General features: G+C 35.1%; 1 protein-coding gene and 1 long non-coding RNA gene across 3 annotated transcripts in view; one reads left to right on the forward strand and one right to left on the reverse strand.

Annotated features, from left to right (window-relative positions):
• Positions 1 to 6931, forward strand: part of LOC116164663 — a 28328-nt gene extending 21397 nt beyond the window's left edge. For both annotated transcript variants that reach the window (XM_031478864.1, XM_031478863.1), the window contains exons 2-3: positions 6023 to 6488; positions 6539 to 6931. In XM_031478864.1, the coding sequence (XP_031334724.1) occupies positions 6023 to 6488; positions 6539 to 6836 (764 nt within the window). In that variant the 3' untranslated portion in view covers positions 6837 to 6931. The remainder of the gene's footprint in view (positions 1 to 6022; positions 6489 to 6538) is intronic.
• LOC116164664 lies at positions 840 to 17682 on the reverse strand. Its single transcript, XR_004143965.1, has 3 exons — positions 17443 to 17682; positions 1114 to 1276; positions 840 to 980 (listed from the first exon to the last, which is right to left on the reverse strand). It is a non-coding gene; the product is annotated as an uncharacterized LOC116164664 (long non-coding RNA).
• Between the last annotated feature and the right edge of the window lie 1314 nt (positions 17683 to 18996).

Genomic DNA, 18996 nt, shown 5'->3' on the forward strand with positions numbered 1-18996 from the left:
TAATGAACGATTTAGGAAGGCATAAGAGACATATATACATACAAACATTCATTTTTATTTATATAGAATACAAACGATATAGAAATATTGTGACGTTCTACGTCAACGATCATCATTACTCTCGCGAAATGTAGAAATAATAATTTTAAAATTAAAAAAATTCTGGATAGGCCGGGAGTCGAACCGGGCCGCCCATTTTCTACAAATCATATTCTATTGACATTTTTCATTTCATTTCATTTGATTTTGGCGAAATATGTCGTACGGAGGATCGGGGCTATGAAAGCCCCCCCAGATACATTGGATATATATCCAATTACCTTTCTCCGAAAATCATAAGAAAACTAGGGTAGTAAGGAAAGGAAGAGTGATATAGTTACCCTTAGCTGGGGAATACTCCTAGTTCTAAATCAGCGGAAAACTCTGGTCCTTTCAGAACCACTAGATCTTTCTTTTAAAAAAAGGTAAGGGAGCAATGCTACGTAGGTATATTTCAAATCAAACCGTTTCCTAAATTTCTACCTTACTCGAAGTAGCAAAGCTCTAATCCGCAACTTTCGCTTCAAGGTCGTATTGAAAAACTACTCGTCAAATTTCTTCTTAAATACTCAAAGAACATACACGGGAAATTTCGTGAAATTCTGATCACATTCATTGTCCGATCAAGAATTGCAATCAGATTTTTTTCGAATATTGAAAAACCAATTGTAGATTCGGCAATTACATGTTACCAAATTTCTTTGAAATCATCTTGGGTAGAGGACATACTCAATATCTAAACGCGTTCTCAATATGTCTTATAGTTGGTTCTCAAGAAAAAAATTATAAGGAAATGCGCTTACCGCGATTTTCTACTGGAGAAGTTGATTGAGACGTCAATTCCCAACCTTTTTCTGCCGTTAGGCACTGCAGTGGCAGATCGTGGCGCATAAATTTGGTGAGACAGCTCTAGAGAATACTCTCCAAAAATGGTGGTTTTCCTGAAAAGATTTTAGAATAATATTAGATAAATGCAAAATACGCTCGCTAGGACATATTCACTCAACAGTTTTTTTTTGTTACATTATTAATTTTATCAAAATCAAAAAGCAAAAACGACAAACAAGTACTTACGTAGTTCCGTGTTCTATGAATTCAAGCTGTAGACCTTTAGTTGGGAATGCATAACAGCTACCAGATCTTTCCAAGAATTTCTAAATCTATCTGGGAATTTACAGTTGTTTCTTGGAATTTGCCAGTTTCTCGCGTTACGATTCCGGCGACCATTTACAATTATCTAAAATGTAAAATAGAAAGTAGGCAAATAAAATTTCAATAATACATTGTACGATTTATTTATTTGCGACAAAATGTACATTATTTTTGATTATTAACAGTTTTTTAAATATATAGAAATCTAGGGGGAAGGTGCCCTCGCTATAATTTTGCACCTAAAAAGCCTTCGAATGCATTAGAAGGCGTTATTTCCAGAACGTCTTGTCTCCTTAGCTCATTTCTAGCCTTTTAAAAGACATTTGACCACTTTCCACGGATAGCCGCGCCTAAAAAGCATTGAAAGGTATTAGAACGGAATAAAAATAAAAGCTTCGAGGTGGACTGTAAAGTTTCTTGGGTTCTTTCGAGAGTTGAGGTTTGTAGTCGATTCCTAAGGCTGGGTAAGCATAAAACGCTCTGAAGGGCTCCAGAATGTTCCTAGAAAAAGACTAAACTAAACTTTAACAACCTTAGAAGCATATGAAATGCTCTAAAGTAGTGCAGGTAAAGCTCTAGAAGCGCTCTCTGGATCTCTGGATAGAATCCCTTAAAAAAATATCTAAAATGTATTCTGAAATTCAATAAAAAAGGTTTTTTGAGCGTTCCTGAAAGTTTTGGAAAGACAATATACGAATATAGTGAATGGTTAGACGGTTTCACAAACTATGATTAAGGTTAATCACGGATTTAAAATATTAGAATGGGAAACATCTGAGCTTATAATCGAAGATGGCTAAACATTCTAATATTTTTAATCATTGATTATCCTTAATCATAGTTTGTTTAACCGGGCATTAGTTTACTGTATTTAAAGCACACATCAGACACATATTTCTAAAGCTGCTAAGAACCTTATGGGCATCCCCTAGAACCATATCAGCATTCAAAGCTTTGAAAAGGCGTAGAACGCTCTGGCAGTATAGAGAGGATCTAAAAAACCAAAGAGCACTGGAGTTTTATAGACTATTTCCTAGATTGGAGGTGTTTTCAAAATCTTTGAAAGAATGGGCCTAGACACTTTTGGAAAGACACTAGAAGGCTGTATATAAAACCTTGAATTTATCTAGAAAGCCCTTAGACAGGATCTGAAGCTGAAACGATACGAAGAAATGTGAAAGAAGGAAGGAAGGAAATGGCCCCCCATCACTACCCTTGTTTGTCTTAGTAAAGCAGTCCACTTTCTGGATAGGTCAAGTAAGTTGGTTCGGCGCTTGGCAAGAATGCACGACTGTACGTAGTGCGGGTAGTAAACACCCCTGAGGTTAGAGTGGGGTGCGTATGGGGCGACTACCTTTCGGTTTATCCCCATAAGCAAAGTTAAAAGTCTAAGATGGAAGGATTAGGATTGTAACTAAAGTTGACCACGAATTACCCCCAGCAGCTCCAAAAGAAAATTGAACTAAAATTAAATTCGTTATAAACTTAAAATAATGCAAATAATTGAATAAAGAAAATAAAAATTAAATTGTTAATAACTGAATCATAAATTACTTCTCTACTACGAATAAAATTATACTAAATACGAAAAGAATTTAGAATCTGGTTTCTCGAATGACATTTAAGACGTAGGGCGCACATTAGCATAGGGTGTTCGAACTAGGATGGTCTTTGTAATAGGCTTTTGCATTTGGATTATATAAGTAGCGACTTTTCTTCTGCTTCTGCAACAAACCACTGAATAGACGGTCTATTATCTTTCTCAACCAAATTCACTTTTTTTGTAAAAACGGTGATTTTTATAAACAAACTTCAAGTGACATTCGCATGGTTATCATGGAGTTTCAAATAACCGCCCACCTAATCAGAAATATATTCGAGTATAAAGTCGATATAATATTATTTTATTTCCCATAAGTTACACTGCAGGTATAATCTAAAAAAATACTATAAGGAACGGGTGTATAATTAGTCTTTAAACCGTTGCGCGTGCTTTCAAGAATTGATTATACACTTGTATCTTAATATACTGCTATTACTGTCTTCAGTGCCGATTCTAATAGGGCAAATGCATAGTTTTAATAATATTACTTTAGGGCTGGTTTTCCGTCCTACCGCTAAAAGTTAAGTGACAGATGACTTCCGTGAAACGGGTCATTAATCATTATAATATTATTAATAATCTTCATAGAAGTACTCTATAAGACTAGTTTATGGAACCAAATTGAATGAAAAAGTCTTGTTTAGTATTCGCTTCTATTATTCATAAAGGATTATTTCCTTGCATAATTTCCAAAAAAACACTGTCGACTTGCTTCAAGTATTGTAAAATGCTATTCCTTTAGCGTTAATACCAAGTCAAGTACCTACAATTCCTTCATTAAAACACTTCAGGATGAGTTTGAGAACATTCTTGCCTTCATTAAACTGTGCTTCACGTGCAAATAAACGACGTTTATCATCCACTAAGTCACGATAAATTTCACTGAAAACACAATCTCGTAGAAATTAAAAATCGTTACTCTGAGTAACGTGGAGTGGGAAAAAATAAATAACAAAAATCAAGTATTTCATATATAGTCGGAATTTCCTTAGTTTGCGCGCACGTCATCGGTGTATTATGACGTCATCATTAAGTATGTTTACATAGCACCATGCAATCAATGGGAGAGAATACCTACGTATGTAGGCAGCCATACATTCAGTGCTGCATTGTGCGTTTCTTACATTGCCTGGTTTTTTTAAGACTGTCTAGAGGTTTTCCCGATTTAGAAATTTTGAAATAGAAGTCTCTGTTCGCAGAAATAAGTTGCTTACGTTTTCTTGTTAAACCCGATGGCATTTGTGAGTTATACAACTTTTATTTTGTTAATACGTTGGCATTGCGATGTTCCCCAAAAACAAAATTGATGACGTGCGCGCAAACTAAAGAACATTCTACTTTAGCAGCATTGTTCAAAGTTAAAAACGTTCTGGAGATGTTCAATAAATTGCGTTTACTGCACTTCTTATAAGGAAAACACACAAGAAACTTTTTTGGTTTAAATTGGAGCTTTAAGAAATTACCATAAGCAAAGTCTTCTTTACGTAAGGGCAACTTTTTTACATTACAGTGTATATATGATTATACTTGCGAGAGACAAGATGATATTCTTGCTTTGTCAACTCCTGTCTTGCTCCTTAGTTAGTTCCCGCCGACACTGTGCAGCGGCGCGGCGCCACTTGCTACACTCAAATTGTTGATTTACCGCCCGCCAAGATACAGACTTTATTTACAAAAAAATTAGATTGTTAGAAGTGACCGGAAGTAAAATAATAAAACAGATTAGCGCAATAATCGGTGCAAAACAACTAATCTTTAAAAAATCGGTATTCAGTTGCTATAAACTTTTTTAATAAAATAGTCAGAACATATTGTCGATAAAAGTCCGAATTTACAAAATAGTTCTTAAAATAAATTGATCGGAAATTTATATTGGGTGCAGTTAGAACGTATAATTAAAAATATGCTAGGAAAAGATTTGAAGCACTTTCTTTGACATTTACTCATTGAACGAATAGCTGGAGGACTCTTTCAGAGGCAATTTGTAATTTTGATTGTGGAATATTACCACTGAAAATATATCGCAAAATAATGTTTAATAAAACGTGTTTTGTAATATTTACCGTACTTTTCTTGTCGTGCTCTCTTGAGGAACATTTTTTGAATTAAATTCATATTTGAATGCTTTCAAGTTTTTTTGAATTCTGATAAGGCGCTTGTATTGGGTGGTTGCTTTAGATTTAAACAGTATTTTTTCGAATTTATATTTTGTTCAGCATATGACAATTTGCACATGTACCTCTTCATAGCGAATATGAACGAGAGTATATCTAGCGATAACAAGAAATGTATTGCGAAAAGCGAGCGCGATTATACCACATAAAGAAAATGCTGCGAACATTTTTATTTCTTAATGTTTGTAGTTGTAATTAGGGCTTTGGAGAACTCCCAGTGCTCAATGAACATATTTTGCGTAACGCTACATTTTTTGGAGATTTTTAAAAGAAATGTTTTTAAAAAAGTTATTTTTTCTAAAAATGAAAAAAAAAGATAACAAATACCTTGCAGATCTTTATAAGGAAATTTGTCGAGAATATAATTAGTATAGTAGATCAAGTAGATTAGAAATTTGATAGATGTCAAAATAGAAAACGAAGAAATTATTACATTATTAAGGTATGGGGGACCTTATAGAGCCACTGGACCACCCGCCACCGAGCACTTCCTCCCTTTACATCCGACACTTATTCTCTAAAAAGGAAAAGAAAACAAGTGAAAACTTCTAGTGCAGAGGATGTACCCACATGCAATATTTTATCATCCATGTAATTTTACTTCCGGTGCTGAATTGAATGAACAATATGAGAATCAACAGAATTAGTTTTAATTGTAAAAAAAATAATAGAAAGTTTAAACAAGGCACACTGTGAAGATAGGCGTTATAAGCAAATTGTTCACTTTAATAATTCAAACTAATCTGAAATCTATGACTCTAAAATAACAATTTTCTTGCTCAGCGAACCTTCATCTCGCGCGTTCTGGAGGTAGAATTTATACCGTCTGGTCTTGGAAACAATTATCATCAAGCAATTACTTCAATTAAAATTTAACGTAACGCCTTGTTTACCCAACTTTAAGGATAACTGTCGACAAAAGCGACTTTTAATGAACTCTCGCGATGGAAACTATTTCATTAGCTCGCCGACCCATAAAATGTACCTATAGAAATAATTTCTTATTCTTCCTCCTTTCTAAAGCGACTCTTAATTGGTCTGTCTATATTTTCAGGTGTTGTCGCGAGAAACAATGAGAAAATCTCACAATCGTACGGAAGAGGCAGCGGTAATAATTTAGGGGCGGAATATCCAGACGATAGAATATCGGAGTATAGCAGTCGATGTTCGGAACGGTTGGAGAATGCCCTGGAGAAAATTCGACGCCGTGAACTGAGCAAACAGAAATCAGTCAAATTACACGGATATTCCCTACATCACCAAATGAGATCTGCGCCTTACGACATGTACGTAACCGAAATGAGGGTGCGGATACCATCAACGGTTAGTTGGGTGAGAGTGGATAAATGTCGCTTTGATCCGAGAAACTCAAGCTTGGAAACGCGTCTTTTATTTAACGATTTGACTATCAGCGGTAAGGTAAATCTATTCAACGATGGCGAATTGCAAAGGGAACCCGTTAATCCCAGCCCTGAGGATTCCTGCAATATGATACTTCGGCTTCGTCGAGCAGGAATAGGGTGAGCCTACGCACTTTCCATTATTGATGTACCCATTTAATCCTTTACAGATTTAACACCGAACCAATCCGTTCAGAAAGAGGGCAGTTTAATGTACGAACGGATTCCTACTTTGTGGAACCGGGATTTATTAGCGTTTACGCTTACGGATGCGAGCCTCGCTTGAAACAGCACCGGAGGAGCTATCGAGACGACGATGAAGAAGAAGACGACATATCTAGGGAGATGGAGGATATATTTTTGAAGGGAATTAGGTCGCTCCTAACCAATTACATGCAAAAAGAGTTACAGCCGGCCATCAAAGAGACTCTTATGACAAATTTAGGATACACTGTGTCGTATGGATGAAAATTGTTTTGTCTTAGGTGTGAGACTTTTAATTAATTGGGGTGTTGTATATAAAATGTGAAGTGCCTTCCTCCTGTATCTATATGCCTCCTTATTGGAAGATAAAATAATTATTTATTGCTAATCATGCGATCTTAAATGATTTGTGCGAGGATTCACGACGGTGCGAATTATTTTGGATCTCTAATACAACATGTTTAAATTAATAAACGCGTAGTCTTCATGATTATTTTCTGACTTCTGTTTTACCACCAACTTTCCAAACACTTTATATCTCTTACAAGCTTTTAAAGACTACTGAAAACATTTAAAGACCCTAGGGGACTACAAGCTCCTAAAACTTCTTAAGGGGACAAGCGGACTTTCAAAGGCTCTCTGGATAATCAAAGAGTTTTAAAAATCAATTAGTAATTCTCAGAGCTTTTTTCGTCCATGCTTTTCTAAGACCCCTCTAGGTTCTCATTACTATAATAATAGTAGAGATTTATTGCCCAACAGAACAGACATTCCAATTACAGGACAATACATAATAGTTAATGCGTAATTATTTAGTGTAATCTCTATTATTATTACTATAATGGCCTAAAAATTCGGGTCAAAATGAAAAATACCAAGTTTGATTTTCCATAATGTAATTCAGTGTGATCAGTCCATCGTCTCCACCTCGAAACGTAGTCGGAATATAATCCTATAGTCCTTTCCACTTTTCAATGATCTAACAGACATACCATTAAGAAAGTATCTTTGTCCAAAAATGTTCCCATAACATAATGTTACGTATACGGGGCATACCGAAAGATTTTCATAATTTGCAACGTGATTTACAAAATTAAATTTAAACGTGAAAAAGAGGAGTAAGTAAATTGCAAAAACGTGAAGAACACTCGAAATAGGCACGATGGAGGCAAAAGAGTCATAAAGGGGAAAAGAAACAAAGGTGCAGAGAAAAGTGTCGTAAATGGGAAAAAGAGGCGTGAATAACGGGCGGTGGAAACGAAAAAGAGCTTTAAAAGATAAGGAAAATAGACGTGAAGGAGACGTGATAAGAATGTAGGGAAAATAGTACAAAAAATACTACACCAGATGCGTGAAGAAGGAATAAAGAAAGAAGTCTAAAGCCCGTGTTACATACTGAAAGTTATTTCATGAAAATCGAAAGTGAAATAACGTTCCGGAAATTTTTGAAGTGACAGATTTACATGTTGCAATTCTATTACACTTTAAAGTGATATTTTGCTAACTTAAAAAATATAGATTAGGTCGACGCCTTTCAAAACTTGTTTCTCTTTTATTTCTGTGTAGTCGTAATTTTTGCTCAATAATCTGTCTGTACACCCGTCAACACAAATGTCCATTAAATGACACAAAACATAAAATTAATCTTAAGGTGGCGTTTACATTGAAAAGTGGAAATTTGTTTCCACAATAACTTCCTTCTGGGTGTACAGTTTTGGTTGAAATAACATTCATTCACATATATAATGTTCCGACATTTGCATGAAACAAAAATTATTTAGCTAATTCATGTACTTTCGTCGTTATTTAGGAAAGAAATTCTTAAAAAATTCCCATATAAAATATATATCTTTCATTTTTATCACACACTGATACTAATTTGTTATCAAATTTAACTTCATTCACAAGCTAAAACCTTTAGCAATCATCGGTCTTTTGCCCTTTTTGTAAACGCCACCTTAAATGTCCAATGTTAGGGTTGGCAGCCTTAAAATTTCAGCTGAAAGTGAAATATTTCACGCCCGAACCGAAAAGTTGCTAGTTCTTTCACTTTCAAGAAAACGACGTATTGCACATGCCCTCGATTGAGAGAATTTCAACTTTCAGTATGTAAAACGCACTTAATTGAGGCTCTCAACATTAATAAAGGAGACGACCAAGAGCCGTAAATGATGCAAAAAATAGATGATTTAGAATGATGGTCATGAATGGGTTGCGAGTAATGTGAAGCAAAGAATGACGCAAATAAGACGCAAATGAAGATGTCCAGAAAATGTTAAAGAATGGTGAAGCGAAATGAAGTAGAGTCGTAAAGGAGGAGAGATACAGCTGATTCTGAATGTATGAATCAAGATTGGATACTAAGAAAGCACGATTCTTTCTGTAGATTAGTTTTGTTTCCTGAAATTTTGGTGCTTTTCAAAGTCCATTAACAGAAATTATTTTTTTTATTGAAAACGTTATGTACTATGTGTCTGGTTAATTGCTACGGCCAGCACAGATACCACCCGCACGCCTGCCCCTGCGCGATTCTGCCTTTTATGCCTTCAGGATATGTGTACCAAATTTGGCTCCAATTGGATCAGCCGTTTATCGGAAATGAGAGTACAGATAGACAGACCAACATAATACAGATTTTGTTTAATTCGGATTCTTGGTGCTCTAACCTTGTATTTCTTTCAAAAACGTAGGGGGCGGAAGTCATTTTTTACCCCAATACAATAAGTCCCTTACCAACGTGCGGGTGGTAAAAACAGAATTAAATTAATTACAAATAAACCCACACGTAGGGGAACTTGAGACATGCTACCACCCGTGCGTGCAGTAGGATAAAAAATCACCCCCCACTTTTTTCTACGGAAATATACATTCCAGCACCAGGAATCCGAATCGAACAAAAGATGATGTCGGTTTGTCTGTCTGTACTCTCATTTGGGGCTAAACGGTTAAACCAATTGGCATCAAATTTGATGCACATATTCTTAGACTTAGACATAAAAGCAAAAGGTTTTGGGCAGGATCGTGCATGCGCAAGTGTGACAATTTTTACCATTTTTCCATATTATGGCTAAACTATTGCGTCGTGTAGGTGGTTATGGACCTTTATCTTGATCTTTGGATGAAAAAATTCCGAACTTTCTGAAGATCAATAAGGCCCTCAGGTGCAAATACTACTAAGATAAATCTATTGAATAGGACATGTGCATTTGATACAACAGACAAAAGCATTGATCAGTAGCGTTGAATGGGAAGTGAAACAAACATTTTGAATACAATCAGGGAGGTCATTTAAAAGAAAATTTAATTAATTTGGACCACGTGCACTATTTCCATGGTAAATTTATTGAATAGAGCTTGTGGATTTCAAAGTAAATTTAGTATACTTGGCTTCGCGTGCGCTTTTTCCTATGGGAAAGGATTGAAAAAGATACGACCTGTAGATTAGAAACAACATAAGACGCGTGCAATTTTTTAAAGAGAAAATTATTGAATTCTGTGAATTAGTAAACTGGGCAGTTCTTCTAAGGTAAATGCATTTAAAGAATGTGAAGGGTCGAAAGAAAATTTTGGAAAGTTGGCTCAAGTGTAGCTTTCCCAAGGTAAAATTGTTAAATAAAATTTAAAGGTTTAAAAGAAAATGTAGTATATATCTGACATTTTTCTAAAATGGAACTGTTTTGAAAAAATATACCAGATTCTTGATAGCTCAAACAAAAAATCCCGCTTTTGAAAGAGTGTGTTCAAAATATGGTAAAAAAAAGTAGGGAAAAAAACGTTTCCCACGAAAGCTTATTATTTTCCGATGGAGAATAAGAAGATTCAATACGAATTATAAGTTTCTATTGGAAGAAATTAACTTGCGTAGCATCATTTAATGGCCCCTCCATATGAAGAATATTTTATATAAATCATTTTTTATATTCCCGCTAGTTTCCGCAATAATCGACGGTCTCAAGATAAGTAGAACAACATGTACATAAATTAATTTAATGACACAACTTTACGAATTTGGTAGCTTCAAAATTTGCAACTCAGAAAAGAAATGAGCGCTACACCCCAATTCATCTCGCTTATGCAGGTGCAGTTAATCAATAAATCATCCCACGTTCACGAGACGTGGGACTATCCTACCAAGAAGTACGAAGAGAAATATTTTATCTATAGACAGAATTATAAAGAAAATAAAAGAACGCTTATTGATCAGTTGCATGTCATTGCAAGAAAATAAACGTGAGCTTCTTCAAGATGAAGTAGATAAATAATTATCTTCGTTCCACAATCAGCGATTTATGACTATAAAATCTACAATCTACAATATTGTCCATAGAACAAGTTTTGAAATCGTAATACAAGATTTTTTCTACTTTGAAAACTAGAAAAGCAAGTACAATTTGTTCGTTAATCCAAAAGAAAGGAAATTATTTATTTGTAAATATACAATAAAACATATTTAATGGAAATTTTTTGTTTCCGTAAATTGTGTCTCATAGGTAGGTTACTGCCATTGAGTTAGAAAACTAATGGAGGGAATATAATGGTAGAGGGGGTAAGAATTTTTGTAGACGGAAGTTGCCACAGATAGAGGCCACTCGCGTGGATAGGTTCCCGTGAAGGTACATTTTGGCCGACATTATTTGACATATGAAAACGCGGGTCCTGTCACTGTCAGTTTTCCACCAACTTCAAATTTTATTAAATTTGCCATTTTAAAGTACCTAATAATTTCGGATCGGTTTGTGCTCTGGTTTATATAAATAACTAACTGCCGCATAGTGTTTTTATCACACGCAATTTTGGGAATTGAGAATGATTAGCTGCGTATCATGCAAAATTTCTCATAAAGGGAAGAAACAGGACATTTCCTTTCATCGGTAAGACATGTCATTTATCATGTTGTAGGCGAGGTTGTAGGTTTAGTAGTTTATGTTTCTTAGTTTTCCAAACGAACCAGTACCTACTTCGAGCAAAATGGTTACCTAACATTTGTAAATATATCTCAAGAACAGCTCTCGAAATTTACTTTTGTGCTCACAACGCTTCATTGACTGTGATTTGGATTTCGACCAAAGGTTGCACTGGAAAATGTTCATCAAATATCTCGTCAAATATGCAGTAGGTACTATCAAAACTTGTAATGAACCTGAGACCAACCAATCAATTGTAGCTATTGATCAACACAGTGAATTTAATGGGAGTTGTCAAGTTGTAGTGGCTATAGTAAACTGGCCTTAATTATACTACTGGAACACATCGATGTATATTTAGATTTGTAATCAATGATTATATTAAATCTGCATACTTTCCCATCCTTGTCTATTTTGTTTACTTTACCACGAGCATGTCTTTTAGTCCTTCTATACGTTGTGTTATTATTCCTATTAGTGGAAAGAAAATTATATCTCTACGCCACTGAAGTGAGACGCTAATGATAACGGAAGTGGTGTGGTACTTTAATCACAGTTAGAGGCCACTTTTGGTTCCCGTGGTCTACGTCTGGCCAAGCATTTGATTCCCTCCATTAGCTTTCTAACTCAATGGTTACTGCTTAATTTAAATAAGGCATTCAATGGTAAAAAGTACCCACCATAGTTTGTCTCAATTACATTATTTATTGACTATTGACCTAAACTATAAGAAATATAGCAAACGAGCTTCTGGGTTCTTCCTTCGTGTGTACATGATAACTCGCGAACGGTTCCGAATTTTCCAATTCTGATTTCAGTATTATGTTTATCATCACCCAAGGAAGAACGGATTAAATTTTCGGTAACCTAGGAGCTCGGTTGCTATATTTTGTTACAGACGGTTCTTCCCTAGGTGATGACAAAGGGTAGTACTCTTTGGTGATGATATACATATTCCGGAATATTTTAAACCGTTCGCGAATTATCATGTACACACACGGACGGACAGAAAGTCCAAAATCATGAACTCGCTTAGGAGCTCATTAATAATTCATTTATTGTCTACAATCAGGCAACGTTGCTTTCGGTTAACACTAGTATTTGAATGGGCATCTAAAAGAATAACTTTCGATGTTTTTGATTAACCCCTTAACGAGATATTGCCAAAAATATTTTGTAATTTCGCCTTTCTTATCGTCCCTTATTTACAGGGAACAATTGAAGTAAAGGTTGACTGTCAAATGACCAGTATCAGACATTACAAAATATTTTAGGCAATATCTCGTTAAGGGGTTATCAAAAACATTCTTTTAGGTGCGTCTTTTAATGCTCTTCAAATAACCTAAATAAATGTTTCCTCTAAAATGATTAGGGAAGCCAATAATTAACCCCCTTTAAATTTACATGGGATTTCCTATGTCCCGCATGTCGATGCAACACGCTGTATAATCTTGCTAAAGTGAACCGTTCCAAAGTTACGGAGGGTGCAAAAGTAGAAATTTTAAGTTTTTTTTAGATTTTCTTGGAAAAAATATATCATTATCAGTTTATCACTAATGGCCGTTTGCACCGCCAAATTTAAGCGGAGCTTAGCTTAAGAGTAGCTTAAAAACCATGGCAACCATTGTCTCAATAATCCTTGCAATGGATTTTAAGCTACGCATAGGCTAAGCTCCGCTTAAAGTTGTCGATGCAAACGGCCATTAGGAAACTAATTTTTTTGTAAAAACAAATTGCGCTTTAGTGGCCGGTAGTATGTTAGTGATAAGCCCTTGAAGGAACGACAACCTTATACCAAACTAATTTAAGTTTTGTAAAAACAAATTGCGCTTCTAGTGGCTCGGTAGTATGTTAGTGATAAGCCCTTGACAGGACACGACACACCTTATACCACCTTCTCACTATGAGGAGCTCAAAAAAATTTTTTAAAGAGAACAGCTTCCACTGAGGAGTTTTGAGGTAAGACAAGTGAAAATGCAACGATTTTTTGTACCTTTCAGTCGAGATAACGGCGCGATCGGTCCTCCCCCAAGGTTTAAAACATGGTTTTTGTTTCAAGGCCTAGGCTTAAAAACACATTAAAAAATGACTACTACACCACCTTTTGTTGGGCAAAAATCCCTACTGACTAGACTATTAAGCGACCCGTGGATTTGAAACAAAATTTAGTAAACTTGGACAGCGTCTCATTTCCACCCTCCAGTAAATAATTAGAAGAACCAACGGGTGGAAAAGTTTTTTGTATGGCACTTAAGCCACATTTTACCAAATTACACCCTACGGCAAAGAATGTGTTCAATGCATCTATTTTTTGCGAAGAATGCTCCACGTATTCTTGGTAGACTGCTTAATATACAGGTGTTTTTTTTACAAAGTTTAATTTTTGAATTGCACCCTCCATTATCGAATTAGCTGAAAGTATGTATTGATACAAAGACGGGCGGGTTCAAAAGTTTGTGTATTGCACGCAATACACAAAAACACAATTTAATTTTAATTACACCCTCTCGTACAGAATTAGCTGAAGCTATCATGTATTGATAGAAGAACGGATGACCGAAATAGTTTGTGTACGCAACCCAATATACAACAAGTTAAAAAGTAATCGTAAACGATTTACATAAAGCGCATTTCCACTTGCATTCATTTCCCATTTGTAAGATGCAACTTCTGTTAAAATCGTAAAAATCCGCCCACAAATATGAAAGATAGCGTTGTACATGGGCAATCCATTGTTGACGTGCTACTTCAATTTCAGTTTATGAGAAGAATTTCATTTCAATGCTTTTCTAAATAAGAAAGTTGGGACTGCGCATGCGCAAACCTAAATTTTAAAACTAATTTACTATAACTAACTAATAAACTAAGATTTTCCTTTGTTCCAAGCGCCTAAGTATCAAATTTCACTTAAATAGTTCCATAGATAAAAAAGTTGGCACGGCGCATGCGCAAAACCAAATTTTGAAATTGGCGTTTGATTTTCCTTTATCCCAAGTGCCTATGTATCAAATTTCGTTTAAATTCTTTCATAAATAAAAAAGTTGGCACTGCGCATGCGCAAAACCAAATTTTGAAATTGGCGTTTGATTTTCCTTTATCCCAAGTGCCTATGTATCAAATTTCGTTAAAATTCTTCCATAAATAAAAAAGTTGGCACTGCGCATGCGCAAAACCAAATTTTGAAATTGGCGTTTGATTTTTCCTTTATTCGAAGTGCTTATGTATCAAATTTCGTTTAAATTCTTCCATAAATAAAAAAGTTGGCACTGCGCATGCGCAAAACCAAATTTTGAAATTGGCGGTTGATTTTCCTTTATCCCAAGTGCCTATGTATCAAATTTCGTTTAAATTCTTCCATAAATAAAAAAGTTGGCACTGCGCATGCGCAAAACCAAATTTTTGAAATTGGCGTTTGATTTTCCTTTATTCGAAGTGCTTATGTATCAAATTTCGTTTAAATTCTTCCATAAATAAAAAAGTTGGCACTGCGCATGCGCAAAACCAAATTTTGGAATTGGCGTTTGATTTTCCTTTATTCGAAGTGCTTATGTATCAAATTTCGTTTAAATTCTTCCATAAATAAAAAAGTTGGCACTGCGCATGCGCAAAACCAAATTTTAAAATTGGCGTTTGATTTTCCTTTATTCCAAGTGCCTATGTATCAAATTTCATTCAAATACTTTTATAAGTAAAAAAGTTTGCAATTCGGTTTATAAATGGTCGACATGCGAAAAGGGCACTGTGAATTTTGAATCGATTCGATCCAACTTTTGGCATTGCGTATTATATGGCTAAATCTATGCCCATATTGAATTTCATGCAATTCAGTTCATAACTAACGGAAATGTAAAAGCGATCGAACATTTCTAAACAAAGTTATCGTTCACACGATGGACAGACAGATAAAGGAACAGACGGAGAGACCAACCGGCAGGCGACAGATAGCAATGCAAAATTATAAACGATCTCTAGGATCGTTAATAAACGGCAAAAGTGTAAAATTATAGAACATGTAAAAAAACGGTTTTTTTGTTTTTTTTACAATAACTTTTTTTGTAAGCGGTACAGAAAAAATTCCTTCCTTGGTACAAGACTCGACACCATAACGAACCAAATAGCGAAAAAGTAGAACAATAGCTCTTAAGATAAAAAACTAGTAGCGTCGCAAAGTTAGCGGACGGACGGACGGACGGACGGACGGACGGACGGACAAAGTGGCCACAATAGCGCATTTTTTTTTTATTTTTGTGGAAATGCGCTAAAAAGTGTCTCTTAATAACGTTTTATTCAACCGACGATTCATTAGTTGAAGGGTGGACACTGGGAAAATGTTTATAATATTTCAATGTAATTGTCCCCTCCAATAAGCAATTAGTTAAAGGCAAGGATGGAAGGGTAGAATTTTCTTAAGGCTCTTCAATACAGAATTAGCTTAAGGCATGTATTGATAGAAGGATGGACCAATTTTTTGTTCGCTACTCTACTTAACACAAAAAGCGATTTTTTACAAAAGTTAATTTTAATTGCACTTTTCAGTAAGGAATTAGCTGCAGGCATGTAATACACAAATGTATTTTTTACAAAATTGCATTCAAATCGCATCCCCCCGCCGGTAATGAATTAGCTGAACGATTGTCGCTAGGAAAATTTTGATAAAATTTCAATTTAAAGTACCCTCCAGTGACAAATTAGTTAAAGGTATACTAATGCAGGATAAGAAGGGTGAGAACATTTTCTGTAGGCTACCACAAAATGTGTCGTTTTACAAAATTTCATTTTAATTGCACCTTCCGGCAAAAAATTAGGGAAAAGCGTATTTTTATAAAAGGATTCACAAACTTTTTGGCTGTTTAATATACAGAAAGTGTTTTTTTTAGAAAATTAAATTCTAATTATACCCTCCACATATAGCAGAATTAGCTGGAGGCATGTATTGATAGAAGAACCGATGACCCAAAAATTTTTATACGTTAAGTACATACTAAGTACTAAGTAAATACACAAAAAGTGTCATTTTGCAAAATTTTATTTTATTTGCACCCTCCAGTAAAGTATTAGAAGACGAACGCGTGGAAATTTTTTTTGTACATTCGCAGTTAGCTTTAAGGGCGCGGCCCTTGGAATATGTTTATAATATTTCAATTTAATTGTACCCTCCAGTGAAGAATTAGTTCAAGACACATTGATAGAAGGATGGATAAATGGAAAAATTGTCTAAATGCTAACCACAAACTGTGTCTTTTTACATTTCATTTTAATTGCACCCTCCAGTAAGGAATTTGCTAAAGGGATGTACCTATTGGGAATGATGGGTTGAAAAACTTTACTGCTGCTTTGCAAGATGATTATTTTACGCCAAATCCTACTTTTTGATGACCTTTCGACTTTTAAATAAAAGGCCTACAAGGTAAAATGTTGATTTAATTGCAAACCATTGGCTAAAAAAAGAAGCCTCTTTTATACGCAATTATATTTTTTGCTTATATTCGCCGCAGTTTCTGAGTCCTTTGAACCGTTTGATTGTACAAAAGTGAGTTAATTAAATTAATTTGACATTGTTCACAACAAAGCAGTCCAATAAATTAAATCTTTACATGTTAGAAAATACCTATACACAATCATTTTGAAGCAGAGTTTTTGAATTTAACTTAGCAACGGCCGCAGGTGCGTTAATGACGTGGCGCGTTATCTTTGAACATGTGTTGCAGGTAACCAATGAAGTTTCCAATTATGTTCTAATTAAATAAATGTTCTTGTAATAATAGGCAGAAAGTATACCCAGGAATCATGTACCAAAACTCTTGATTAAAAAACCCACACCACCTAAAACGGAGTTTGCAAAGGCATTTCTCAATTTTCAATTGCATATTTTTTGGTACAAGTAAGCGTGGTTTTATGTAGTAGGTACATGTTCATTATCTTGCTTTTTACCTTACGCCCCTAAATAAACAAGTCAAAACACTCACCCCTTAGCCTCCTTGGTTCAGATTATCCACGAGAAAAACTCTACCATTGGAAGAAGATACGTACTTACACTACACTACACTACCGCACTATTCAAATTCTCATACGATACTGGTTATTGTTATTGGGAATTTTGAGGTATACAGATAACAGGTGAGACAGAGAACATGTGCCTTAACGAGCTTCTTTCGTAGAGGTCAGTTTCGCGCCGATATGGTACTGATATTTCTAATCATTGCTGGCCAGTGAAATTTATTCACAAATTTAGAAAACATATTTTATTGACTAAGCGTTTTGAGTACAGTTGCACTCGAAAATATTTTCATAAATGGGAAATGCAGCAATGGTGACCATTTTATCCGTTCATTTATCAAACTATTTCTAAACGGTTCGCATTGGTACGAAATTTGTACAAATTTTCTTACAAAAATTGTTGCTGTAAAACAACATATTTCCACCCTTCATCTGTCCATGTCTTATGCTACTTTTTAATTTTTAATGTTTGTAGAAAGACGCTTGTTTGTATTGAGTAACGACCACAAACGCATTTCTATCTTTCCTTTGATTTATCTATTAGTACATACATAAGTACATGTCTTCCGCTTACAAACAACTACTCCTTGTGTTAAATCAACGTTTTGTCGTCCATTTAAAGGACTAAAGTGCAACTTTTTCTTTTGGAAAAAATTTGAAGAATTTGATAGAACATCTTTTGGGGTAGATCCGAATACAAAAGACTGCCGACATTTGATCAAATTTTCACCCATCTACTCGAATCCGCAAAGGTTTACAAGAACAGGTGACTTCCCCTCAGCCTCCATAGCACTTTCAAGAACGCATTCCTCGTCCAGGTACCTAATTGTATAATTCTTTCTAAGGAGACGTAATGTACGAATATATTTTGAAGAAAACTATAAGAGGAGCGTGTACAATTTTCCAAGGGATACATTAGAAAGGAAACGAGTTTCAGATGTACGGCTTGTCCCGAACAACCTCCATTATGCCCCGGGTCTCAACAAAAGGAACTGTTTTCTACCAAATACCACCCTGAAGAGTTTATTTTCATTAGGGAAATAAACTCTTCGTCTATTAGAATTGTAGGTAATACCTATACGTATTTAAAAACTTGGAAAATCTTGCACAAAATAACAACCTAATAAAAAAATAATAGAAAACTTACCAGCAAACATTCATTTTGTGAACTGCTGTCCCTGTTACTTACGAGGGTTAATAAATCTTCGGGGTCGAAATTGCCGGAGGTGAATCTTCCAGGGGCGAATTTACTTGGGGGCGACTTTTCTTGGGGGCGACTTTTCCGGGGCGAATTTTCTGGGGGGCGAATTTTCGAGGGAGAATCATCCTACAATCAAAATCATACACTCTAATACCTTTTTTATCACGGTATGTTTCCGCGACACCGCACCTTTATCATTATAGAATGTACAGTGGGGTAGAAATATTTTTTGTATACTACTTACCTAATACTCAAAAAAGGTCTTTCTACATCAAATTTCACTACTTTCAATGGCTGTACTTAATGCAAAGTCTCCTTTATA

This window comes from Photinus pyralis, unplaced genomic scaffold (assembly GCF_008802855.1).
Source record: "Photinus pyralis isolate 1611_PpyrPB1 unplaced genomic scaffold, Ppyr1.3 Ppyr1.4_LG2, whole genome shotgun sequence".
In the NCBI taxonomy this organism is placed as follows: Eukaryota; Metazoa; Arthropoda; class Insecta; order Coleoptera; family Lampyridae; genus Photinus; species Photinus pyralis.